Source organism: Rhamphochromis sp. 'chilingali', assembly GCF_963969265.1.
Source record: "Rhamphochromis sp. 'chilingali' genome assembly, chromosome: 15".
NCBI classification, from domain to species: domain Eukaryota; kingdom Metazoa; phylum Chordata; class Actinopteri; order Cichliformes; family Cichlidae; genus Rhamphochromis; species Rhamphochromis sp. 'chilingali'.
In genome coordinates, this window is record NC_137942.1 from 21,865,983 (window position 1) to 21,893,912 (window position 27,930).

The 27,930-nt window shown below is 39.5% G+C and overlaps 1 protein-coding gene across 1 annotated transcript in view; it reads left to right on the forward strand.

Moving 5' to 3' along the window:
* The window catches only part of cacna1ha (calcium channel, voltage-dependent, T type, alpha 1H subunit a), a 133,566-nt gene that overhangs the window by 63,443 nt on the left and 42,193 nt on the right, over window positions 1-27,930 (forward strand). The window contains exons 3-10 of the mRNA XM_080905377.1: window positions 11,354-11,466; window positions 12,099-12,232; window positions 13,078-13,175; window positions 17,253-17,412; window positions 20,807-21,107; window positions 23,306-23,398; window positions 24,199-24,437; window positions 25,676-26,208. Coding sequence (XP_080761503.1) covers window positions 11,354-11,466; window positions 12,099-12,232; window positions 13,078-13,175; window positions 17,253-17,412; window positions 20,807-21,107; window positions 23,306-23,398; window positions 24,199-24,437; window positions 25,676-26,208 — 1,671 coding nt within the window. The remainder of the gene's footprint in view (window positions 1-11,353; window positions 11,467-12,098; window positions 12,233-13,077; window positions 13,176-17,252; window positions 17,413-20,806; window positions 21,108-23,305; window positions 23,399-24,198; window positions 24,438-25,675; window positions 26,209-27,930) is intronic.

The following is a 27,930-nucleotide window of genomic DNA, read 5'->3' on the forward strand; positions in this document are numbered from 1 at the left end:
AGACGCCTGACGGTTTGCCAGAATCTCTTCAGGGCAGTCTGAAAGTCTTTTTCCATGGCCTCTCCGAACTCCTCCCAGACCCGAGTTTTTGCTTCAGCCACTGCCCGAGCCGCATTCTGCTTGGCCTGTCGGTACCTGTCAGCTGCCTCCGAAGTCCCACAGGCTAACCAAGCCCGATAGGACTCCTTCTTCAGCCTGGTGGCTCCCTTCACCTCTGGTGTCCACCATTTGGTTCAGGGATTACCACCACAACAGGCACCAACCACCTTCCGGCCACAGCTCAATGCAGCAGCTTCGGCAATGGAGATGCTGAACATGGTCCATTCGGACTCAATGTCCCCAGTCTCCCTCGGAATGCTGTTGAAGATCTCGCAAACCGGGGCTTCTGCTAGGCGTTCCCAGCACACCCTCACTACGCGTTTAGGTGCACCAGGTCTGTCCAGCGTCCTCCCCCGCCACCTGATCCAACTCACCACCAGGTGGTGATCAGTTGACAGCTCAGCCCCTCTCTTTACCCGAGATTCCAGAACATATGGTCGCAGGTCTGGTGATACGATTACAAAATCGATCATCGACCTGCGGCCTTGTGTATTCAAGCCGCAAGAAATATTGATATTTTCTAAAAATACTTGGGGAATACTACAAACAAGAGGGCTCATCTCATGCACCAAAAGTTAAATGAAATAAACTTACAGTAAATTGGTTTAACAACAAAAAAAAATCAAAATCAAAAACAAATGTATCTCCTAATTTTTTTCCCCTTACATTTACAAAAATAAATGAGTGCCTGCCTGATGATTGTGGGGTTATTTTTACATTCTGTCACCAGCTGCAACTTGTGGTGACTAAATAGTTGTTCAGACCTTGAGGGTGTTCCACAACTATTCATGACCACTTTTGATTGGAAGGCGATTGGACAGACCGCCTGGCAGAGGCAACCTTTCTGCAAACAGTTGCAGTCTGATTTGGACCAACTGCAGTCACTCTCAGAGAGATTGTCAAAGGTTTCCAATTGCTGTCTAATCTATAAATGCAGACAGATTGCCAACATGTTGCCATCAGTCTGAATGAGTCTTTGGTTGTATTCTGGTTATATTCCTATAGAACTTGATGTTTGCTAAGTCCAAATGCACTGTAATAGTTAATGTCAATTTCTACTAAATGTGAATTTCTATCTATGTAGACAACAACAAATATTTTCAATGGTTTATGATAGTTATATTCTGCATTATCAGAAACAGATTGCATATAATTGCCAGCTTCACCCCATTCAATTGCAGACTGATAGCAGACTGGTTGCAAACTTACTCTGTCTTGTGCAACATTTATGGCATAAGAAACAGTGTTGGTATCATTTTGTAACAAAAATTAAGTGCGATACATTTATCTTATTGGATAAAAAAGATAACAGATAATAATTTGCAGTTACTGAATCAGTCAGTATATCGGAAACTGTTACAAATCGCAATAATATCATATTGTGTGTGAAGTATTGTGTTAGTATCATATCGTGGGGTGTCTGGTGTTTCCCATCTCTAATACTTAAGTTCTTATTTGTCTAAAACTCCTTTACAAAATGTACACAGCTTTAGTTTGACATTCATTTTGGTTTTTAAGAATATAGTATATGAATTCTGTCTTGCCATTTAGGAAGAGCTTTAATGGCTCAAGTAGACGTACAATCCATTATATGGTGCCCACCAAGTAATGTGGTTATGCTTGAGGGTGGATAATAGAGAGTAGAGACATAAAGGCGGCAGCTGAGGTGGAGAACTGGTGAGAATCAACGATCGGGAAAAAAGAAGAAAGCAATAAAAGTTTTTTCAAGAGGAGGCTGGATTTAGAAAAAAACTCATATAGAGTTAACCTTATTTCCAGCAGTGGGTCGAGGTTAATACTCCTGCACTGTTGTAGGATAAATTTTCAATGACATGAGAAAAACTGAGAAAAATAAAAAGCAAACACAGTTTAAGGCCCCATTGTGTGTTTTATTATTGATTTCACCTGTAAAGCCTTATTAATTAGCACCAATCGTATTCATTGCTTTTCTAATGGTGGACAAGAGACTCTATTTTAAAAACCTGTTGAGATTTCTTTAGGTGTTTTGCTGTCACACCTGGGATTTTTTTTAACATCATTGTTATTAGAGATGCTTTGGTTGCTTTTCTTGATTTTTGGATCTCTACGATGTTTCTTCTAAGGTCCTGCACCTTTATTTGAGAGAAATAAGTTTTGAGATTAATCTTGTGTTTAACCATGGTTTAACGGACAACTTCATTCAACTGTTCGTTAATGCAAATATCTAATCAGCCAAACACATGGGAACAACTCAGTGCATTTACGCTCGTAAAGAATGATGTCCAAATTAAGCAGAAGGGGGAAGAGAAGTGATTTAAGTGACTTTGATCGTGGCATGGTTGCTGGTGGCAGATGGGGTGCTGAGTATTTCAGAAATTGCTGATCGACTGGGATTTTCCCACGGAACCATCTCTAGGGTTTACAGTGAATGTTCAGAAAGAGAGAAAAAGAAAACCAGTAAGCAGTAGTTCTCTGGGTGAAAATGCCTTGTTGGTGTCAGAGGTCAGATTGCCTTGAGCTGATAGGAAGGCAACAGTAACTCAAATAACCAAGATTGGAAAAATGTGGCCTGGTCTGATGAGTCTCAATCAACATTCAGGTGGCAGTGTCCCAGTTTGGCAAAAAAAAAAAAACAACCCATAAAAGCATTGATCCATCCAGCCTTGTGTCAAACGTCAGGCAGTTGATGGTAGCGTTGGCAAAATGGCATATTTTGGCCTTATTTAAACACCACAGCTTCCCTCAGTGTTGTTGCTGGTCATGTCTATTCCTTTGACCACAGTGTAGCGATCATCTGTTGGCTGCTTCAATAATACACCACGTCACCAAGCTCAAATCATCTCGAACTGGTTTCTCGACCATGACAATGGGTTCATTGTACTCAAAGGCCTCCACAGTCACCAGATCTCAATCCAATACAGCACCTTTGGGATGTGGCAATCATGGAAAGCTGCAGCAATTGTGTAAACTATCATGTCAATATGGGACAGACTCTGTGCAAGTTTCCAGCAGCTTGTTGAATCACAGCCACAGCGTGAATTGACCTTAACAAGTGAGACCAAGAGCGCTGTGTGCTTGGCCTGGATTGTAACTACTGAACACAGAATTTAACCTTGCCCGTTGCACCATACAGCTTTTACATTTAAGAATGTGTGTGCTTCTCTAATTGTGCGTATCATGTTTTTGTGCGTGTGTGTGTCTTAGAAGAGAAAGTCAAACAAAATTTTAAAACCACCGGTAAGTTTGCTGTTTTCTGTTTACTGCAGTTCACTGTCTATCCCTACTCTGCTTTGCGGCAAGAGCCTGGCTTAGCTTTAAAGGCTTGCACATTAGTCCTTGTGTGTGTCTGTGCCTGCATATGTGTGCGCGTGTGTGTTTGTGGTGGATGGGTTGGGGGGATAAGACAGAAGGGGACTCTGGAGGTGTTGACTGTGGAAATTAAAGAGGAATTAGAGAAAGCAGAGCACAAGGAGGAACAGAGGAGAACATGGGAGAGAGAGCGCGAGAAAGAAGAAGAAGGAGAGAGAGCTTTTCTGAATATTCAAATCTTTCCTTTTAATTCAGCTGCAGATTACTGAATCTTTCATCTGTCAAGGAAGGATCGACCTTACACTGCTTGACTTAGTGTGTGTGTGTTTAAACTGTGCATTGCAACAGACTGACCCAAGGCATTTTCCAGTGTGATTGAAGATGTTTTTTTGGTTTGTAGCGATACCTGCAACAGCATGCTATTAACATTTTTTTTTTATTACTACTCCCCCAAGGGAGCCACTTGTTTAACACTGTTTTACACTGATGTAATTGCTAAATAAGATTCCAGTACATTTGTAGATCGGGTGCACAACACAAAGCTATAACGCCACCGCCTGTGAGTATTCCCCTCTTTTTTAGATACTTTGGACTCCTTCTCATTTAAAAAAAAATCTTCAGAGAATAAGCTGCTGCAGGGTTTGCATTCTTTCAGACTCCCACAGTTGTAATGTTTCCGTTAGCTAGAATATCTAGCAGTTGCATACCATGGGAACAAGAGCTCAATGCGCTGGCAGAAACCATGTTTTCTAGAAATAAAGCAGTGCAGTTTCTCTGTGTTTTTCTATGTGTAATGCCTCTTATAAATGTAATCAAATCATTGGAAACCAAAATGCTGGTGCAGCTATTAAATGCATTAAAATATTTCTTAATCTTTAATCCTTGCACTACCTGCACTCCTGCATGGATGCTATAGTAGGGAAAACAGTGTTTGGAGACTGAGGACAACCCAAGTGACTCCACATATGGCCAATAATATAGTTGGTGTTTAAAACGACTTTGAAGACAAGGACCAGGTCTGCAGCCACATCATAATGGCAATATAAAATGCCATTAAGACAGTCAGACTGCTTTCACTTTGCAATTTAATGGGGTCAAGTTCGCAATGACATCCAATTTGTTTGTGATAATATGGCAATTGACTGTGATAAATTGGCAAAAGTAGCAAATTTGTTTCCATCTAGATTAGAAATTGACAATAATTATATATCCAGTCAGAATAAGCTGGATAAGTCTTTAACCACATAACCTAGTGCTAACCCTCAAGCACACCTTTGAGCACCTTTGAGGTCTAACTTTTACCCACTTTATCCCTGTGATTTTATAAAACTCCACCTGGTTTCACAAGGACAACAGCAAATGTTTTCATTTAATCCAATTTATTTTGTTGTCTTGTGGTTTCTGGTGACAGATCATGAGTAACTTGCTCAGGTTGTTTAGGTTAGAGGTTCTAGAGACAGCTGTAATCTATTATGTGCCAGTTCTGCTAAGCTACATTTGTGCCTGCGCAATCCTACACTCATATGTTCAGTGAGCGTATCCTTATAGTTGTCCTATTTTCAGAACACTAACTTAATAAATTAGGGGTGCAACGATATTCGTATCGATATTGAACCGTTCGATACAGTGCTTTCGGTTCGGTACGCATATGTATCGAACAATACAATTTTTTTCAAAAATTTTTTTTTTCAATTTTTTTTTTTTTTTTTTTTTTTTTGTGTCCCGTTTGGATCTATAGCCATCAGAATTGTTGTCTTGAGGCCAAGAAAGATGCCAAGAGGATTTATTTTAAGTGGATCATCATATTGGTCCATTTGATTGACCTTTATTATAATTATGAATTTATTTTATTTTCAGTTGCAAACGGGACAGACATGACTGTGGGATAGGACAGGGGGAAAGAATGAAAGAAAGAGGGGGAGAGAAAGAAAACCAAAGGGGAGAAAAAAAAAGAACAATACAAAATTTGTAATTTATTTTATCAACTTTCCTTCTGACGATGCTGTCTGTGTTGAGCGCTCAGTGAATCTGCATTTGACTACTCCGCCTAGGCTCGAGAGTGCAGCCTAGGCGGAGTAGTCGAACGCAGATTCACTGAGCACTCAACACAGACAGGATGGTCAGAAGGAAGAGCGCAGGGCAAGCTAGCGAGACAGAAGTGGACCTCCCCACCCTCATTCAGATCTGGCGTTTGGAATTATTTTGGTTTTCATGTGACGTATGACCCTGAAGGTAAGCGAGTCATGGACTAAAGTAAAACAGTATGTTGGATGTGCCATGCAATGCTCAATTACATGGGTGGGAGCTAGTGTGTTAGCGCAGTTAGCTCGTTAACGTGTTGGCCGTCTAGCCCCTCTGTATAGGGTAGCTCGTTAACGGAGATTTGCCGTGTTGTGGCGTTAAGGTTATTTCAACGAGATTAACCTGAAAGCACTAGTGGGAACACAACGAATATGACTGCACATTTACACCGACATCATCCTAGTGCAAAGACAAAAACAAGCATGCATGCTACAAACTTTAGCTGAGTCATTTAGACAGCTGTTAGCACAGGATTCTCCTTATGGAGACCTGATATGTTTAATATGCTGCTGAGAATATATCCCAGAAGAAACGGATAGTATAGCTTTTATTTTGGAAAGAGACATTTCTCTGTAATAAACTCTCTTTTCCAAAGATGAGTGATTCCTCAATCAGATACAGGGCTCGCAATATCGCTAGCCCGACGTCCCGGGGCTATCTCTCCCCTGCCTGTCGGGCTATTGTAGGAAGGAAAAATATATGTCAATGCTTTTGCATTCTTTCAGAAATGTAGCTGGGTAATTATGTCATTGGGTGAGCCACTGTCAATATGTGACATATTGAAATCGTGTTTGAATTTGCGCTTGTTTTTTTGCTTTCACTTTGCAATCGTGCGAACTGTGTATAGAGAGCGACAGCACTGATCTGTGAGTGATGATAATTTGTGCACCAATTCCTCTGACATCGTCTTATTAATTGTTAGCTTACTATGCAAACATGACAAGTGAAATCTCCCGCAGCAAGCTTAAACATGTGAGAGGTTGATCGCGCAGAGAATCGCTGAGCTTATGTGAGTGCGGCAGGATATATATTTCACTACGATGACCTGGATGATTGAGAACCTTCACAGACAGATATATATTTTAGTTCTGCTGAGCCAAATAAGACAGGTCAGGGTGAAGAAGTGACAGCCAAAGAAAAGCTTACCACAAAACGGAGAAGTTATGACAAATCAGACTATAAGGCAAAAAGAAAGTGCAGCTTTATGGTTTCATGGACAAAAGAATTTCTGTGGCTGCAATATGACGAGCTAAAAAACAACACGCACAAGGGTTAGGGTTAAATTTAAAAACTGTACTTTTGTGTTAAAATATATATTTATAATTTTAATAAATGACAAATTAAAAAGGCATGAACATTTTTTTTTGTATCGAAAAAATATCGAACCGTGACACCAAAGTATCGAACCGAACCGAACCGTGAATTTTGTGTATCGTTGCACCCCTATAATAAATGCCTGCTGCAAAAACACTGGCTCCACTCTCCCTGAAAAGGCACAGCATTGGTTTTAAGTAAATACAAACAACATTTTACCATTTATGCTTTAATTGATCTGCACAATTAAGCAGACTCATGTCTTTTAGCTTTCCTCATACTGAGTACTCACCGTCACTAGGGAGAATAAATATGCTGGGCATTTTGGCAGAGCTCACTGCGCATTTGTAAGGTTTAAGCGTAGGTGAGTATTGGTATCTGAGGCTCAGGAAATCCTGGTGGGAACAGCATAATCTTGATGATGTGTTGGAAGAAGCAAAGCATAGTCTATTGAATACACGTAACAGTGCCACAGATGGCTAATTGTAATGTTTTTGCTGGTAGGATATTTTAGCTCCTTGTCCAAAAATGTCACATGTAATTGGCATAAATAATTGAAATTGCCTCTTTGATAATGTACTGCATCTACAGCTTAGTTGTCTAAAGGAAATTCCTCTTAAACTGATAGGATGCAGGAATTGTAATGTAAATCAAAATACACTGCAGTTATTCACCATCTTGCAGGGAATATTTCTAAATCAATGGAAGAAAAACACAAAATAATGAATATGGAGGATGCATTTGAGAAAAATGGATTTTATCTTGGTGAGAAATTAAAAATACAACATGAAAACCACACTTCTGTTGACTTTTTTTTTTGCTTGTCTGTGCATGTGACCATGTACACACCTGTTGAAATGTGTAAGATTCATATATGAAAGTGTTTAGGTAAATAGGAAAATGTATGGATAAAGAAACAAGACTCATTTTTTTAAATTACAAGTATACTGATACAGAAGTTAGCTATTTGCTAATATATATGTTTTGAAGTTACAGTATAATGGCCAATAAATGAGAATTTATAAAAGAAAGAAGAGAAAGGAGAAACACCCTTCAGGCATTCTGTGAGGGTTGATGTTGCATAGTTTGACAAACAGGGGGATTCGGCAACTTCCTGGGTTTGGAGCACTACAAACTACAACGGCTAATCTGAGCAGACTTGGGTACAGTTCAGTGACGCAATCATGTCTTGCTATCAAGCCGTGAATTACATATTATCTAAGTAGGGACTTAAAACAGGGTTGCTGCCTCTCTCCCCTTCTGTTCATTCTGTACACAAATGAGTGTCGCAGCAATTTCACAAACAGACACATCCTGAAGTTTGCTGATGACACAGTAATCGACGAGTCAGGCCATGGACAGGTTGTAGATGATTTTGTGAATTGGTGTGATGAGTCCTTCCTCTCACTTAATGTGTCAAAAACTAAAGACATGATTATTGATTTTAGGAAGTCCTCTTATAGCTCATCACCCACTATCATTAAAACTGCCGATATTGGGATCGTTGAGAGTTATAAATATCTAGGTGTGGTACTTGACCATAAACTGTGTTTTGAATCTCATGCTGATGCCACTACTAAAAAAGTTCAACAAAGACTGTTCTTTTTAAGGAAAATGAGATCTTTTAATGTCTCATCTGAGATGTTGTCCTTGTTTTATAGAAGTTTTATCGAATCTGTGATGTCTTTTTGTATCGCTGCCTGGTTTGGTAACCTGACGGTGAAGAATAAGAATCGGTTGGGACTTCTGGTAAAAACTGCTAGCAAAATTTCAGGGCGCTGGCAAGATGGACTTTTGGCCATTTACAATAGAAATGTGCTTAGAAAGGCTCATTCTATTATTAATTGTGTGAACCATCCACTTCATCCACTCTTTTATCCCTACTGCGTCTTGTCTCCTAAATGGCAAATAATTGTCCTTGAATTTTCTATCATTATTATTGTTATTATTGTTTTATAGTATTGTTCTGCTTGTTCTTATCCTCCTGCTGCTAAACTAAATTCCCCTTGTGGGACAATAAAGAAATTGAATTGAATTGAATTGAAACAAAAACTATCCGCAGATTTATTAAATCTTTAAATCACAAAATGTTAGTAGGGGTAACAGTCTTAAGAGTTCTGTATTGGTGGGCTGTCATTTTTGAAGATATTTGGAAAAGGAAAAGATCTTTAACTTACAATATAAAGTGCATTACGCTGTATAAATGACATTTAATTCAATCAAATTGAAATGGTGGCACATTTGTGAAGTGGTGTGTGTACCTTTGTTAGCTTCTCTAAAATGGGTGAAGGTAACCCTAGGATCTATGTTTGCAATTCAATTCTTTTGACCAAAACATGCACATGCTCACAAAATTAGCATATGAGAATGTGAAAAAAACCTAAACGAATTGTGTTCCAGCACAAATTAAATCCAGGATATGTTCCTATCGTGGTAATAGGCTGCAGTTGCATCTCAAACAACCTCAGGACAGAAAAAACTATTTGAGGTCAAACTTGTTTGCTGATACAAACTTCTGTCTTCTGGCCTCCGATCACAGCATTAAGTCCCAAGTGTATCTGTGTTTGTGCATTTGTGTGTGGAAAACACGCATAATGTCATTAGCATATAATATTTGTATCCCTACGTTTGCATGCGCTTCATAAGACTGTCCGTGAGTAATGTAGAAGACAATAGTCACCATTTGTTTTCCGCTTTAACTCCTTCTCTAATTAGAACAGTACTTCACCTTGGGAATACTTCTGCACTGCAGTTCAGTGCGCACACCAGATCACTGAGTGTACAATGTGCCTGAGAAAATGTGTGGGATGTGTGTTTGGGGTAAAAGCCAACCAAAGTAGAAAAACAGCAGCATCAGGGCCTCTGATTTAGGTTTCCTTTTAATCACGTTCACGTCATTTTTCCTCCTTAATGTATTTTGCATCCCGGTCTTTCTCCCTCTCTCCCTTTTTCTTGCTTAATATCTCCTCCATTGGGTATAATTTTTTTTCCCCATTTAGATGATGAGACATCTTCTAAAATGAACAACCCCACTGTGATGTAGTGTTCGTATATACATTTAAGACTTTGCTTTTGTTTTTGTAAACCGTTTGATTTATGAAGAAAATCATACTTCCACATGTTGTCAGTGCTCATTGGATGTGCTCACTGCTGTTTGTTCTTACAGTGGTTATTACTTTGTTGTGAATTGATATATATTCCACATGCTTTTTGTGTGATCGGATAAAAATGAAAAACCGAATGAGAGAAATTATTCGATTTTGACAGACGCCTTCAGATTTAACTTTTTTTTTCCTTCCAGAAATGCAGATCCAGTTTTAATTGCCATCTGTGTTGATGCACTCAAAGCACATCAAAGACAGAAACTCCATTTTATGTCTGTTCTTGAATAGCAGTTCAATATGGCATTATGTGTTAATAATTTATGCTACACCACATAGACAAAAATTCAAGGACAAAAAAATCCACAGTCATCAGACCACTTAAAATTTATTGCTTTGTCCTAAATAGATAATCTCACTCGCCACCAAAACAGGATAAAAGAATAGGACCAGCAAAAGGAAAGATTACTCATTAGTGTAAAATCAGGTCAGAGTTGATGTCTGAGACAAAGCAGGACAAAGGTTTTCAAATAGCAAACCTTTAGACTCACAAATAGAGAAATAGATGCTACTATATCACACTCACAAAGGTATATCTGTGTTTTGTGTACCGATGTTACGATACCAGAAATTTAATCATTAGTACCAGTACATGTAGAATTGCATGATGATGATTGCTGAGTAGCCTAATAACCTTACATTACTTACATTATGTTAGCTACATCGGCGGTCCCTACCCTTTTTGCACCACGGACCGGTTCATGTCTGACAATATTTTCACTGAAAGGCCGTTAAGGTGTCGCGGATAAATACAACAAAATAAAACCAGCACCAGTACCAAAATAAGGACGATTTATTCATAACACACAGGAAGACACCCAGGGAAACCAAGTTACTGATAAAAACAATAACAAAAATAATGATAAAAACCATGAAAACCATCAATTTCAAACCCAAGCCTCGGTACCAAACGAGACACGGACCAGTACCAGTCCATGGCCCGGGTGTTGGGGACCGATGAGCTACCTTACATTTATATAACGTTCGCAATTGCAAACTCTTTAGCCTATGGAACATAGCTAATTTTGCAACAGCTGCTGCACAGTTTTTTTCCTTTTCTTAAGTTTGTCTTATTTCTTGAGCATGTAATGATAGACAAGAGCACTATAGATGTATGCTTCCCCCCGACTTAAGGAAAAACTGCCGACTTGGCTCCTACGATTTAGGTCATAAACTAATCAAGAAAGTGTTAAGTTGTGTCATAGATTAAAAGAGCTGCATGGTCATTTTCCCATAGGCTTCTATTCCATTGGACTTTTCATAAAAAAAGATGTTGCCCTGTGATGGCCATTATCAATAATACGGGTTTTAGGCACTTTACAGTAAGTTGCTTTGACTATATACAGTCTGTGTTTTTGCATGCTTTTGAATTCACACAACATATGTTTTGACCTTAACTTGCTCTTGCACGTGGTTTGAGCACGTGTCCATGTTGGTGATCCTGCTCAACTGTGTGACTCTGGGGATGTATCGGCCCTGTGAGGACGTTACCTGCCAGTCAGAGTGGTGTCGCATCTTACAGGTAAGTGCTGCACTCCCACACTGTCAGCTGGGCCTGCTACACAGTATGCAGTAATGTCAGCAGCTGATTGGTTGTTGATTAACTTACTGACATGTTCAAGAGCTTTTTCAACAGAAGCACCATTCACTACAAAGACAAGAACCATATTTTTTACTTTTATTTTAACTAAGCTACTTCAATTAGTGTTTTAAATTATTACACATATGCAACCACAATGCATAAAAACACTCATGAAAAAAGTTAATTATTCATTTTCCTCTTTTCACACCCATTTATTTCTATAAGCTTTCACTGTAGTGCGATGCTGATTCCTGACACACTGAGATCTTCTCATTATATTCGAAGAGAGACATTCTTTTTGCTGTAAAATGTCTAATTAATTGAGACACAACCATGAACATGGTACGCCCGAGTTATTCCCTGCTGGGATAAAACTAACTAACTGATAAAAGCAGTCTTTGTCAGAAAACCTCCTCTAGCATTTCCACTTTTCTTGGTTCAGAACGCGACTGTTTTGATAAGAAGACTTAAAAAGGATCGTTCACTTTGCAAGGATTCCACTTCCTCTTCTTTTTATTGTTGTCAAAGCTTATTTTTGTCTGTGTTCTTGTCACTTTATCCTTTGCGACCAGGTGTTGGATGACTGCATCTTCGCTTTCTTTGCGGTGGAAATGGTTATCAAGATGGTGGCCCTGGGAATTTTTGGCTCCAAGTGTTACTTTGATGACAAGTGGAATCAGCTTGACTTTGTCATTGTCATGGCAGGGTTGGTATCCCACTGTGCCTTTTGCTCATCTCCACTAATTGCTCAATTATCTCTATCACCAGCAGCTTAAATATTAACAGTCTGCTTAGAATAAAAGAAAAAAGAAAAAGCACTTTATTTCTTCCTCCTATACTATATAAATAGGGCTCTTTACACCTCACACATTCAAGTTGTAGGTCATTCGGTGGTTCACCACGCCCAATTTGAAATCCATGGCGACTGATCCCATGACTTTGACACACACTTCCCTTGTGCTTATTTTACATTGAATAACTATTTAAATAAACTTTAGTTTTGCTCCACCTACATATGCATAAGATTTATGTTGCATTAATGAAGGGTAGGAAGAAATAGGGATGCAGAAATAAATACTGAAGCAATATAATGTTCAACATATGCAATAAAATATATATCTATGTAAGTTTCTGTCAGCTTGTCTGTCAGTTGGAGCAATGTTTCTCTATTATTCGTTAGCCAGTCTGTTATGAGGCACATTCTCCACATAATTGCAGAGAAAAATGTAAACATGTTTAGGACCATCATTATAGCCTTCTGTCTGCTCGTTGTCACACTCATTATGTTTGCATGCTGTATCACAGACTATACAGAAGAAAAAGTGCTTCTGACTTTATGCAATTAAATGGCAAATGCACAGTAATTATGTGGGTCGCTTCAATTACAACCTTTATTAGATTATTGGTGTTTCATTTCATTTTCTTGTTGTTGCTGTTTTGTGTAGACATAAATGTGTGTGTGGTCACCATTTCGTTTTTATAACGTCTATGAAGTAAAACCTTCTCCACCTCTCTCTCTCTCTCTCTCTCTCTCTGCGACCATGTCTTCAGGATGTTGGAGTATTCCCTGGATGGCCACAATGCCAGTCTGTCAGCTATCCGTACCGTCCGAGTACTCAGGCCACTGCGGGCTATCAACAGAGTACCAAGTATGCCAGTTTCTTAGTTGTGGTTTGGCTCATATTTTCCCATATATGCAGGGTTTTTACAGCATTTCCCCAATGATTAATGTAAAGCTGTATATTTCTATCTGCCTGGTGTTACTCACTTTGAACTAAGGAAGACAGAGCAGTGTTTTGCTGTGTTTATTCTCAGCACTGCGTGGTAAATTGACCGATGATCAAGACTTTGGTTTTCATCTCACTTTGTGCCAGCCAGCGGGATCTTGCACATAGTTTGTCAATTTCCTAAAAGCTCTGTGACAGAAATAACCATGAATCTACAGCTAAAGGGGATCACTACACAATGGTGTCATAACAACTTACAAGGTTATTAACCAGCATACATTAGGCAAGCAGCCAAGGTCTTTTTCCGGACTCAGCTGCCAGTATTGGTAGCCTTTAAATATATATGTATTTATGTAAGGTTGTTTTTTTCTCATTTTCATGTATATTATAGATTTATTGCACATAAAGTGAAATATCCATATCTCTTGGCTTAATTTAGCACACCCAACCATATGGTGGTGGTTGGTCCACTGTATTTACTCAGTTCCAAATTCAACCCAGCTGTTTACCAGGAGATTTTAAACCACTTTGTGCTGTCACAAGCTTTATGGAGATGCAGATTTCCTTTTCCAGCAGGACCTAGCACCTGCCCACAGCGCCAAAACTACTACTACCTTTGCTGACAGGTTATTACTGTTTTTGACTGGCCAGCCAACTCACCTGACCTGCACCTCACAGAGAATCTGTGGGTTTTGTCAAGAGGAAGATAAGAAGCACAGATCCAAAACTACAGGCGAGCCAAAGGCTGCTATCAAAGCAGCCTGGGCTTCATTAACGCCTCAGCAGTGCTACAGGCTGATTGCGTCCATCCCATGCCATGCTGATGCAGTCATTTGTGGTAACAGATCCCCACCTACGTCACTTTATAGACATTTCTGCATGTTGAAGAATTGAAGATACTTGAGTTGTGTGTGTTTAAGTTTTCTTTGGGGAATTTAAATGATGATGACCTCACATTCATGAGTGACACTGGGGGCTGCACTGTTGCTAACTCATACACTGTCACATAGCATGGAAGACACAGTGGGTCAACACATTAACATTATCACCAAGCTAACAGTAGTTCTGGGAAAAACTTAAAGCTGTGCACAAGGTGAAATAAAACTTATTATTACTGCAACAAGTGTTCAGTTGCTCCCTAAAGGTGGGTTGGTAGATGGAGGCAGATAGAGAGAGGACAGAGGGAGAGAATGTCAGTGAAGACCCAGCTAGCTTAGAGATAGAAATTCAAGGTCAGTGATCTTGAGTTTTCTTGCCCCAAGACACAAACATACCTGAAAGGCGATGTTCATATGCTCACAGGTACACACAACACTGGGCCTCTTCTGTTTTTCTTTTTTTCTTTCACCGTAAATATAGTGTCTGTAAGAACGAGCCACGTAGATAAGGCTAACACAGGTTTTCCTCCTCTGTTCTTCTTTCTCTAATCAGTCTGTCTTTCTGTTTTTCTTTCTGCCTAAGAGGATGGGAAATATTCATTGAACTACAAATGTTAACTGTGTCTTTTGTGCTGTAGCTTAGAAACAGTGAGCACCGCACTCTGATTATTTCATGTTCTCAAGGTTGATACGTGCAGGGGGCTTTTGCAAAATCTCTGCCAACTGCCTTGTGCACTCCCAGTCACATACTTTTACCGTCAAGTGAATGTGTTAGCGCAAGCCTGTTATGGTGCTGGAAACAATTACATTTACCCTGTGTGAAATGATCGCAAATTCTTCAGCCATCTGTCTAGTTTTGACTGCATGACTGGGTTTAGAAAAGCACTAGCCTTCCTCAGTTTCTTACTAGGTCAGTTTCTTGTTATGAGCAAAAAAAAAAAAAAAAAGGTAAGTGAATGCCCATGAATGAAAAGCACAAGCTGACAGCAATGATAACGAAATCTCCAAGGGCATCTTTAGAAACATGGCTGATTTCTCTGGTGGTTCAAGCCAGTCTCTTGTCATCACAACTTGACAGCGAAAACTGTTGTGGGTGACAGTAGTTCTGGCTTTTAAAAATATAATTTTTGTATTTTTTATATTTTGATTCCAAGGATTCCAAGAAAGCAGACTTCCTTGGTCTTGAGTTATAGTTTCCCCCATAATTTCTGAAGGGAAGTTTAAGTTTTTCTTTTGAAATTGGCTCCTTTATCACTCATTTTCAGTCCAGTTCTTTTACCCAAACCTTTTTTACTGGGATGCGTTTTTTTTTTTTTTTGTTAAGCCACTAAACACTGACCTATGAAAAATTCAAGTAAAAGTAGTATAAAAAAGACCCTTAACTGAAGGCATGAAACAGTAATGCATTGTAGCATAACTCAGCAAACCTAGCACATAACCAATTTTAAATTGTAGCCGTTTTGTTACTAGAACAAATAATTTGTTGCCATTTTATTTTTATTGCATTTATAAAAAATCCCAAAAGGTAAAACAGATTTGCAGGCATAAACTTATATTTTTGCACCAACAACATGATTCCCAAAGAGCTATTAGCTGAGCTGGAATAACTTAACATGGTGTGCAGTGAGTTCTTAATAAGTTTGACAAGTAGAGGACAAAAGAAGAAGTGGCAGGCTCAAAGAACTTATTTACAGCAAATGATCAGTATCTGAAATTTATGCCCTGAAAGCTGGACACGGATGCATCTGGCCTTTATCTGATCCATCTACTGTTCACTGAGGCCTCAACGGAAATGGTCTAAGTCTCAGGGAAGGGAAACAGGGAGAGAAGGTTGAGTTATGCAAAAGTACACAAGAACTGGACTGAAAATCAGTGGCAGCAGGTCTTATAGAGTAGCTACTTTCAGCTGCTCCCTAATTCACAAGGGGTTGCCACAGGAGGTGGCTCCACACATGTGATTTAGCACATTGTGTTGCCTAATGCCCTTCCTGACAAAGGGGTTTGTTTCTTCTCCCAGGAGGGATAAATGCACATTTGACAACAGTAAACACGAGGCAGCCAACATCCAAAGAAGAGCTTTGGATGTCATTCAAGAAGCCCGGAGAACTATTCCTGAAAACTACATATAGACATTACAAGAAAGTTTGCCTCAGACTGTTGGTAAAAATAAAGGTGGCCATATCAAATATACCAAATACCATTTTAAACCTGTCACTCAGAGAAATTAATTCAGTGACATTAAAATGAAAGGTAGAAGATTACTAAAGTGAGGCAACAGGGATTCAACAAGATGGATAACCTTAGCTGATGAATGACTACAATTAGCAATGTAATGACAGCTTTTATCTAAATGTGACTCATTCATATATGATTTTTTTTATGTATATTTAATAATAAGAAGAGTAAAAGAAAGGATAGTCACATTTTACACATTTCAATAATAACTGCATTGACAATAAAATGTTTCTTTAGCTTCTGGCACAGATTTAATAGGAATACTATTATCTTAATTCTTAGGCCCATTCTGATAACTGTAAAACTGGCAAACAAGACATTTGTTTGTTTTCCACTGATGATGATAATGGCTACAGGTAGAGTTTTCTCACGCTGTTGCACAGCACAGACAGTTTGGTCTCAGGATGAAGATTTAAATTTAATTATCACTACAAAGGTAAAAACTGGCAACTCTGTGCCACAGAAAGAATAATAATATCATAGCACTGCACATGTGATCAATGTGACAAAGCTGTGATATATGGAGGAGGAGACAGGGGACATTGTGAGGACCTCGGGGACTGGATCCCTGATGCTGCTGACGCTAAGCACATCTGACATGGGAGATGGATGCTGAATGCACGTGGTTAGATAATAGTAGCCACAAGGAAGCTGCGAGTTCAAATCCCAGAGGATGAAACGATGTCAATCTGTCACTTTCAGTATTGTCATCTGTTGTAATTATAACGTGTGCGAGGATGAAGTTGTTGGCTCCAAAAACATAAGATTAATAGAGCTCGTCAAGGTAAAAGTAAAAGGCTAGCTCGGATGGGTTTTATATTATGTCTGTCATGAATGTCGGGTGCTATTAGTCACACATCTTTGTTGTTTGTATCCCACTGTGTAGGTATGAGGATCTTGGTGACACTGCTGTTAGACACTCTGCCGATGCTGGGAAATGTTCTGCTCCTCTGCTTCTTTGTCTTCTTCATCTTCGGCATTGTGGGAGTCCAGTTGTGGGAGGGACTGCTGCGCAATCGCTGCTTCCTGGGAGAGGACATCGAAACGTGAGGAATTCCGCCTTGTGATGCAGGATAGGAATCTCTTGATCTTTTATGTCAAAGCTGCATTTGATTTTTTTGAACGATACATTTTGGTGAAACTGGGATCCAATTTAAAATTATTTTCCTTGAAAACTGACAAAAAAGGGATGAGTGAACGAGAGCCTGACTGATCATACCAATACCAGTGTTTAGGGATGTAAAACTCAATATATCGAGCGATTATTTTTTTTTCAGGAACATGGAATATAAACAGATTTCCTGTATATTTGTCATTTGTAGTAATTTATTTGCTCGTTCATGGCCGTTAGGTTGTATTTGTGGCGCTGTGTTGTAGAGTGCCCTCTGGTGGACAACTATGTAATCCAACAGTCCAGATATGGTTGAAGGGTGTTTCTCCTCTCTATTCTGTACTTTTTTAATTGTCTTTTATCAGTCATTATAAAAGTTGCTACCGATACATCAGCAAATACCTAATATCGATCACTAATATCAGCCCACTGATAAATCGGTCAGGCTCTAGAGTGAAAGGTACAATCTCGGTCTGTAAAGCTACAAATTGCTTGACAAATATGATATTTTAGCTTCCTCCCTTTTTAGTCCTGTCATAAATTCTGTTGTCATCTGGGGTGATAGTTAGCAGTAGTGAAAATGTAGAACTTCTAGCTTGTTAGAGTATGCACAATGCAGAGAAGTGGAGCAATGCTGTATCAATAAGAACAGGTCAATGTGCTGGTTTCTGTACTCTGAGACAAAGAAATAAAAATACCCCATCTTTGTAGATAATGTGGCTAAAAATATAGACATTCTAGAAACATGCTGTGTCCCTCAATAGAAAGAATTTAAATTAGCACCTATGATCATTGAAAATCATCTCCAAAAAGACCTAGAACTTATCAGCGCAAGAGAAAATTAATTCAGGAGACACTTTTAACTTTGTGGAGTGAAGTGATAAAGCTACTTTCGACTGCTCCCTTATTCACACGGGATCGCGACAGCTGGTAGCGCTACATATTTGATTAAGCAGATTTTTACACTGGATAGACTTCCTGATGTAACATCCAATGGATCACTACCTCCTCCCGGGAGTGAACCAGGAATCTTTTGCTTGGTAGGCAAATGTTTAAACCACTGCACCATAAAATTCCTGAATATGTGTAAAAGTTTTCTTGCTCAGTCCAGATTGTAGGAAATGGCAGACCATAGGTACTGACCTGAAACCAAGAAAAGATACAGCTTCTGTCGATGTGAGACAGAAAACGAGTCAGCACTGACAGACCCACAGCCGAGAGAGAACACAGTGTTCGCTCTGTTACCAAAGACGGGAGAGGAAAACGCTGCATTTCCCTTCTATGCAGCTTGCATTGTGGGAATACTCGATGAACCTATTTTTTCACATTTAGCTTTTCTCGTCTTGTGATATAACAAGATCGGATACAAAAACAGCAGACAAGCTTACTCCCTCAAAATCAAGTACACACACACAAACAGCCAAAATCGAGCTCAGTCATCATTTTAGCCGTCGGGAGTGATTTTATGCAAGAGAAAAATAATAAAAGTTGCTTCAGTAGCCACATCCTCACAACGCCAAAAGAGGCATGAACTAATTGTGCTTTTGATGTAATGGCACAAATTGTCCCAGAGTTAATGTTTCTTTGAGTAGATAAGAAAGACGGATAGAAAACCACAGCTTAATACTTACGGTAATATAAAAGATGCTGTGATTCCTTTCAGAGAACAAATCTATCTGACTTCCAGGGTAAAATGAATCACTGCCCTCTGAAATAACACATGCACATGCACATACTCTTGCACTAAGCGTCTCCACAATTTCAATTGATTTTTTTCCTTTATTTCCTATTTTAGTGAGTGTTGCAGGCATTTCTTATCATATGCAGTGCCGTGGAGAAGTGTTTGCCCGCTTTCTGAGGTCTTATTTTTCTTTCAATATTCTTTTGTGACCTCCTGGATGAGTTGCTGATGTGCTCTTGGAATCACTGTTCCATGTTTTCAAAATTTATGGCTAGTGGAGTCCCAAAGCCTTTAAAATGGCTTTTTAACCCTTTCCAGACTGACGGATGTCAGTAACTTTCTCGGCTGTTTCTTTAGATGGTGGTATGGTGTGTTTTGAGGTCTTTTAGTCTTCTTCATTTTGTCAGACAGGTTCTGTTTCAGTGATTTCATAATTTATCAAATCTGGGAGTATCCATGAAGTTATTTTAAGGGAGGCCAATGACTTTTTCCTAAAGGGAAAGGTGGGTTATGATAGCTTTTTTCCCCTTAACAAATGCTCCTCATTTAAAAACTGCATTTTTTTATTTACTCAGGTTATGTTTGCCTAATTTAAAAATTATTTAGGTGATCTGAAGCATACAGATGTGACAAATATGCAAAAAAGTAAGAAATGGGTAAGGGGCAAACACTTTCTCATGACACTGAAGCTTTTGGCTTTTTTAAAGCCTTTGAAAAATAAGGAACATGATTTTTGCCTCGGCAGCATTAGGCAAACACACCACAACGGGAAAAAAAGATGACAGGAATTATGGGAATGGTGTGAAAATAAAGCAGTGCACGGTTGCTAAAGCCTTCCGTGTTAGTCGGGCATAAATATCCCTTCACGCAGTAACTGTTGTGGAGAGCTCTCCAATTTAAAGGGAGGAGTATAAATAAAATAGGTAATCTGTGGGATGCACTCAGCACTCTCTACCACGAATAGGAAACACCTGTCACCATGGATACCAATAAAAAAAATCTTGTCATAAAATAAGGGCCATGTTGTTTTTGTAAGTGAAGGATTCAAAGTGTAATGACAACTTGTGCGAATAAAAACATGAATAACAGTTTTTCTATTTACTGTATCTTTCAAATGCTGAACACTAGAGCAGAAAGGCTGTTAAAGGGGTTGATCTTTTCTCCCCACATAGGTGGAGTGGATAGACAAATATTTTAGAGGCCATAGAGGGCGAGCCACCCAACCATCAATCTTTTTTTATCACTTATTCGGCTCTGACTGGAGCAGCTAGAGCTTTTTTAAAGATTATTTACAGGAAATACAAACTTCCTATATTATCTCTATAGATCCCCCAAAACAAGAGAAGCAAACCAGAAATAACTGAGAAGCCTCATCGAAATCATCAGTCATTCGTGTTGAGGTTTTATAACACGACGTATTGGCTGCAGTCATGATTTGATTTTTAAGCCACTAAGCAATTATAAGACAGAGAGTTCATCAATCCTATTACCATATTGTTGAGATGATTTGCTGATTAGAGTGGAAATCTCTGACTGAGATGTTTTGGAAGAAGAGAACACTGACTGTAATTTGTGGGGTATTTATGTTTGCCCACATGCGTGTGCTCGCAGTGATATTTGTGTTATTCTTTTTCTTTTTTTAATCCAGAATGTACAACATGTCTTTAAATCCTTATTACATGTCTGAGGAAGGTGAAGACAGCCCGTTTATCTGCTCGGCTCCACGCGAAAACGGGATGCGGCGTTGCAAAGATGTGCCACCCTACTCTCAAGACGGGCTCGAATGCACATTGCCGGCTTCTGACCTGAGTTTTAGGAGTGTTGCCAGCGGTAACTTTTGTGTTAACTGGTATCAGTACTACAACGACTGCCGCCCAGGGGAGCTCAACCCTCACAGGGGAGCTGTCAACTTTGACAATATCGGCTATGCTTGGATAGCCATATTCCAGGTAAGCGGGGACAAATGCACAGATTTGTTTGCAGAAGGTAAAACCCAGAAACCAGTATTTGCTGTTTGCCATAGTTTTGGAAGTTTTGGTTTTCAGTTTTGTTGTTTGTTAAATCACCAAAGACAATATTTGGACTGGGCATTTTATCCATATAGAGTAACCTCAAACTAGAAAATATCACATACTACCGAACACAGTAACTGTTTACTCTCACCTGACTGTCTCAGGGTTTCATTTCATCCCCTAACACTGACATAATATAAATGAAAATCTTCAGCTTAATGACATTTCTGTTAGGATGCCTGGGTCGTTGCCCCCGAGTTTTGAGTTTATTATATTATTAATCATTTCTAGTTTTTTGGTTTCTTTGTTAGAGTTCTGTCTTATGGTTTATGTCTCTGTGTTCTCTAGTTGCTCTGTCTCCCCTGTCAGCTGTATCCCCTTGTCAATTCCGTGTCTCTGTGTTATGTTTCCTGTTTTACTTTGAAAGTCCGTGTCTTACGTTAATGTGTCTGGTTTTGCTTCCTTTGTCTCGTTAGGCCTGAGTTGCCCCAGCTGTGTTTCACTCCTGTTTCCCTTTCCCTGATTGGTCCCTCTGTGTATTTAAGCCCTGTGTTTCTCTGTGTCCGTGTCATGATCTACTCTTATCCACCCTCATCTGTCTGTCTGTCTGTCTGTCTGTCTAAGCTTATTTTGTATTCTCAGTTTTGTTACCCTTTTGAGTTCAGCATTAAAGCTGTTTTTTGAGTTCACGTCTGTCTCCAGAGTCTGCACTTTGGGTCCTTTTCCTGCCTGCACGCAGGCGTTTCATAACAATTTCACACTAATACTGGCTTAAAATGAATCGTATAAATAAATGAAGGCTGATGTTACTCTATCTTCTTAACCCACAAATCACAAATTTTTACTCATTTATATAATATAATAAATAATTGTTAAGTTCTGTTACCTGTTAGCTTAGGTTACCAAGCTAACTTAGGCTACTAAGCTAACATATAAGCGGTTTGACAGCCAGTGGGTTTTTTTGCAACCAAGATGACGATGGATTTCTGAAACCAAAAGGTGACATCACTGTCTTCACTGCTATTTACTACTTTAAGAGTAAATCAGGCTTATTCTGTGTCTCCTTGATCTGGAATAGAGTTTAAATAGAGTGAAGTGGCATTGAGAAACCAGGTAATTGTATTTTTGCAAGCTTGGCCTGGAAGCCACTGGATAATCTGTTTACTTCTGTGTTCTCTCTCAGCTACACGGTGTCATAATATCGCTCCTTCACATATATACTACAGTTGCCTTTCGCAAAATGGCTTAACACAGCCCAAGATTTGTATTTCGATTTGTCCACGTCCATAATGAATTAGGAATCCTGTGGTGAATTAATCAGGAACTGATTACAAAATATGTGCCTTTAGAGCTGACATTTAAATTCTTGGTTAGTTAAGTGAATGAGGTAATCAGGTGGTAAATGTACAGTTTACAAGACCTGCATAGATGTTCTTGGCTAAATGTTTTGTACCTATGTATGGTTTGTTTAGCATACGTTTACTGTTGACACATATGAACTCCTTGGTTGATCTTCTGCATTAGAGAGCAGAGTAGTCTCCTCTGGGTGCTTGTGTGTGCATGTCTCCCTGTTTGTGTGTAGGTGGATTTTACGCATGTGTGGTGTCTGTTTTTGGTATGCTTGTTCACAATTTTCCATTCACACAGAGGTATGTGCTGGCATCTGAGCCTAATGTACATACATTCCTGCTAATCTGCATGCTCCGTCAGTTTTTGCAGTGGTGTTTCAGGCTCCGCTGAGGTGTAAATGTTGAGGTGTGATTGTATTATCAGCTTGGCTGAACTTAGCCACCGTTTTCAAGTCTCAGAATCTCAAATGCTCATTAGCATAGTGGCTACATGAGAGAATTGTTTGATTTTTTTTGCACTAGCACTCACACACAAACACACACATCCTTTATAACATGTTTTAGGGACACTGCAGACTTTCTTCAGAAGAATAGCCATTAAAAACATAACTGGAAATCTGATTGCTGTATACTGGAGTGCGTATGTGTCTCTGGGTATTGGTGTACATGTGTGGGTGTCTATGCCATTTTTGAAGAAAAAGTAATGGGCAGAGCTATATAGGAATGTTTGCTTTTTATTGAAACTAAAAGGCTCCCACTCTCTGTCTTTTTGTCCTCTATCACCAGGTCATCACACTAGAAGGCTGGGTAGACATCATGTACTATGTCATGGATGCTCACTCCTTCTATAATTTTATATATTTTATACTGCTCATTATTGTAAGTACCTCATTATTTTTTTTGTTTAACTTCTCTTTATATTCTCTTGTTTTGCTAGAGCCTTGAAGCAACGACAAAACGTGATTGGGTCCAAAATATCTTGTTTTAAAGGACCATTATTTTTCATTTTTGCAAAGGACTAATTCAGATAAATGTGAACGCCTGCAGCTTTCTAAGCCTGATCGACTTTTTGTTGAGGAGACAGCTGTCTATAGACAATTTTCCCTGGTTTGGGATTTTTAATTGACCTAGTCAACTAAAAACAGACACTGGATTTAGTTTTCAGACTGACTGCACTTAAGTACTTTCAATACAAAATGAGGAATTAATAACCAGGTGGAGAAAGTGCTCATCTAATTTGCAATTCATCTTTTAGTACCACACGCTAATGACATATTTAGCATACATTTCATTATTGAGTTGACATTTCAAAGTTATAGTAAGGACAAAGCCAACTCATTGGAGGATCATTTAAATTTAATTATTTCTAAGTAACTAAAAAACTTTTCAGTTTTATGTTTACAGTGTTTGACCAAGCAGGTAGCATCTCAAATAATGAATAAGCTCTAATAATGCTCCTTATATTTTTACACCGTAAGGAGGCATAAAGTCAACAGTGAGTCAAATATTTATAAAGTAAACACTGTCTTGATTCTTTATACAGAATTAAAGGTGAAATACTTTTATGACCCTAAATCAACACTTTTATGGAGCAGGCTTTGACTCAGTTAAACACACTGTATCATTTTAGGTGTTGTTGTTGTGGTTTGCACTTTCTTTACCTTTCCCTTTTCAAACAGGTGGGCTCTTTCTTCATGATCAACTTGTGCCTCGTGGTCATTGCCACCCAATTCTCCGAGACAAAGCAAAGGGAGAATGCACTGATGCGGGAGCAGCGTGCTCGTTACATGTCAAACGACTCCACACTTGCCAGTTACAGCGAGCCGGGCTCGTGCTATGAAGAGATGCTACGCTACATTAGCCATCTTTACCGCAAGTTTACACGCAGGCTCCAGAGGATATACTCTGGCTGGCACAGGTACGTTACAGGTTGTTTTTTTTTGTTTTTTGTTTTTAATTCTGTAGAATATGTCTAGAAATGTCTAATGACGTAGCAATAAATGTGTTGTGTGGTGATGTTAGCAAAAAAACAGCAACTTGGACTTTGTTACTTAGGGTGGAGATGATAGCTCAAAAATGTATTGGTAAATGTAATGGACAATTTGTTCTAAAGCCCTCAACATCAACCTTAAAAATGCCAAGTAACTTTGGTAAGATGAAAAGAATCTCTAATCCAACACAATGCAAAAAAAGAGAAACCATCACATGGTGCTTTTTTAGGTTAAGTTGCACTATTAGCACCCCAGACTGGTCTGAGACCTCATGGCAACCTATGGAAAAATGAGGTTCCTGCGGTCGCCCGTAGTTCGCACGGAAGACTGACTTGTCTGTAAGCACTCAATACCTACTATCTGAGCTGTGGTAAAAGTGCACTGCAACCCAGCTTTCACTTTCATGAAAAGTCTCCATTTCTGAATTGTGTAACACTTTTATCCATTTCACTACTACTACTGCACAATGCTGGATATCTCCTTGCAACCAAAACAGTAACAAGGAATCTTTTGGTGGATCACCATATAACTCTTGAGACCAGTTCCACATAACAACTCCCAGTGACCTCCAGCAACCATTTGCCAAATGTTTAGGGAGTACCTATTTTATCCACCCTATGTTGGCCAGTTGGTCACTCAGTGGCATCTAGGCCCATGTGACTGAGGCTTTTGCACTTGATTTCTCACCTACTGCCACTAACCACTTGCCAAATGGTCATGAAATTCATTGTTCCCTAACGACTTGCCAGGCTATGTGACAGGCTCACCTAATATGGCTCTATTAGTACACACTTTTAATTTTCGTTATCTAGTTAATTGCTTTCAGAAGTTGAGATCAGTAAATTAGCAAAAAACACGATAAGATCTTCACTCAACAACTCTCCCCTGGCAATAAATAAATAAATAATTAAAACAACCAGTGTTATTTTTCCACTACCCAATATATTAATTCTCTACATCCCTTTTATGTTTTGTTGTTAATTTGCAATCATTTTGCGGGATTTGCCAACCGTGCACCTCACAGAATTACATTGTGCCTGCCAGAAATATATTAGAAATGCATTCTGATGCAAACACAAATAAACAAAAATCTATCTTGAATAAATATTACTATTTATTACTAGCCACCCTTAATTATTATTCATGTCTCTTTTTTTCTGAACAGTAAACGTCGTAAAAAGGTGAATCCTAATGGCAGCAGTGGAGGCAGTAATGGTGGAGGTAATGGGCATGGCCACGGTTCCAGCAGGGGCTGCGGAGGGTCAGGCCCAGGTAACGCATTGTGGTTGAGGCCAATCCATAACCTTTTACAACACCATCAGCATCAGCACTGTCGTCTCAGCAATGGCGGGCAGCACACCGTCAGCGTGGCAACCACAGAGCACGTGGACAGAGAAGGACACATCAAAGTCGGGGAGGAACTGGAGATGAAGTCGCTTACCGTTCGGAGGGGAAGTGCAAATGGAAACAACGATAACTCGACCACTGTCACCCAGCGCGTGGGCTCATTACTCGGGCGACTGAACGGGGGGATGAACTATCCCACCATTCTGCCGTCTTTTGTGTGCAGCTATAGCAGCAAGACGCCACCCCCTCACTCAAAGCAGTGCGGTTCTTGTCTGGAGCATCCGCCGAACCACCCGGCTTCTGAGCACGCCGAGACACTGACCAAGCTTTACCAGCTCATGGGACAGCACAGTAAGAAAACAATCACTGCACACAGACACATGGGTGGATCTCAAAATTGTAGAATCCAGAAAAATATGGATGTTGAATCTGCGTCTATGGGAATACCACACTTTACTGCTCACCATTGTTTTTCTGGTCAGAAAGATCAGAGGTGAGTCAGCTAAAGGAAGCTGCCACTTTCAGAGTGTTTAAACCACAACCAAATATCTTACAAAGATAAAAGGTGAAAAAATAAAGCTTTTCTTTCGCTATTTGTCTTCCACCGTCCTTTAAGTCTCCTTCACATTCTCTTTGCGACGCTTTAGAATTCCCTCGGGCTCCATTATAGTTTTGTCATCACACTCACTTTCATTCAGTGCTCTTTCTTTTACCCTGCGTCCTCATCCCAAGCTTGACCTGAAATAGCCCGTGGCTGCTTCTGCGGTGTGTGTGTGCATGAGTCTCAAGAAGCACTTAGAGCCCTGACAGGAAATCCATGTCTCAAATGTTAAAGTCATCAGCGCAGAGAAGTGGATAAAGGGGCAGGACTGACTGAATCAACACAGTGTGTGGGGGGAACAGTTAAAGGAGGAAAAGTATGGAGTGTTAAGGAATGTAAACAGGAATGCAGGTGTGTTATGGTATTCTGAAAACAAGTGGCTGAGGAAGGAAGAAAATATGGAGTTTATTAATGTATTCATAAAGTATGAAAGATTTAAGGCCCGCATTGAGAAGCTGAAAGAAGGCCGCCAAGAGAAAAATAAATTAGAGCAATAAAAAGAAAGAGAAGAGAGCTGGGGGAGGACACATAAAGGAGGGCTGGATTCGGGGATACCGAGAAAATAACAGAGAGCAGAAAGACAGGAGCTGCGCAGAAATGGTATGAAAGACATTTCTGTTGTGTCATTAAAGGGTGAGACTAACAGTAAGCACGAGAAACTGATGTTAAGCAGCCTGAATCCTTTTGGAGAGTGAGTGCAATGCTTAAAAAAATATCACCCTAAATTGTACTCTGTAGTAAAGATCACATATTTACTCATTTGAAGGGGGATGTGTTCTGTTTGCTTTCAGCACTGTTAGGTAACTCACTATCTGCTAAACCTTATAAGGTATGGCTTTAGAGTGTGAATCATGTTTTTGGTTCCTCTTCACTTTTGGAGGACCATGTTCTTGGGAATATTTTCAGCTCTGTAGCCCTCTGATTTCACTGTAATTGTAGCCTTATTGAATAACCTTATACGATGGGATCAGTTTAAACAAAATTTTCCCCGGACAAGGGTTTTGTACTCTGATGGAATTTGCGAAGGTAATTTGTGAGTATGTCAAGAACTGGAGAAGTGTTTAAGATTATAAATGACAATAAAATACAATGAGAGCACACACAAACCTTTTTTAATAGCTCGGGGTATAGACAGTGTTGTAAACAACTTTATGTGCTGTTAAAGCTGCTTTTGAAGAGCTGACGTTTTCAGAAGTCAAGCTTTGCCTGTGTTAGTTTTCAGCTGTGCTTTGCTCTGCAGTTCCTCTGTACTGATTTTAAAAGGCTCCAGTCAGAGAACAGAAGGTGAGACGAGGCAGCCGAGATCTCAAACTGTGGGCGAGCTTGCAGTACTCACTGCGGAAACTTAATGTGTGCTGGCCGCGTGCTGAAAAGGACGGCCCTTCAGCACAAAATGCAAAATTTCACTTATGTTAATGTCTTCGAGCTGGGTCGTTATACCACAAGGTTTGTCTCTTTGTCTCTTTATGTTG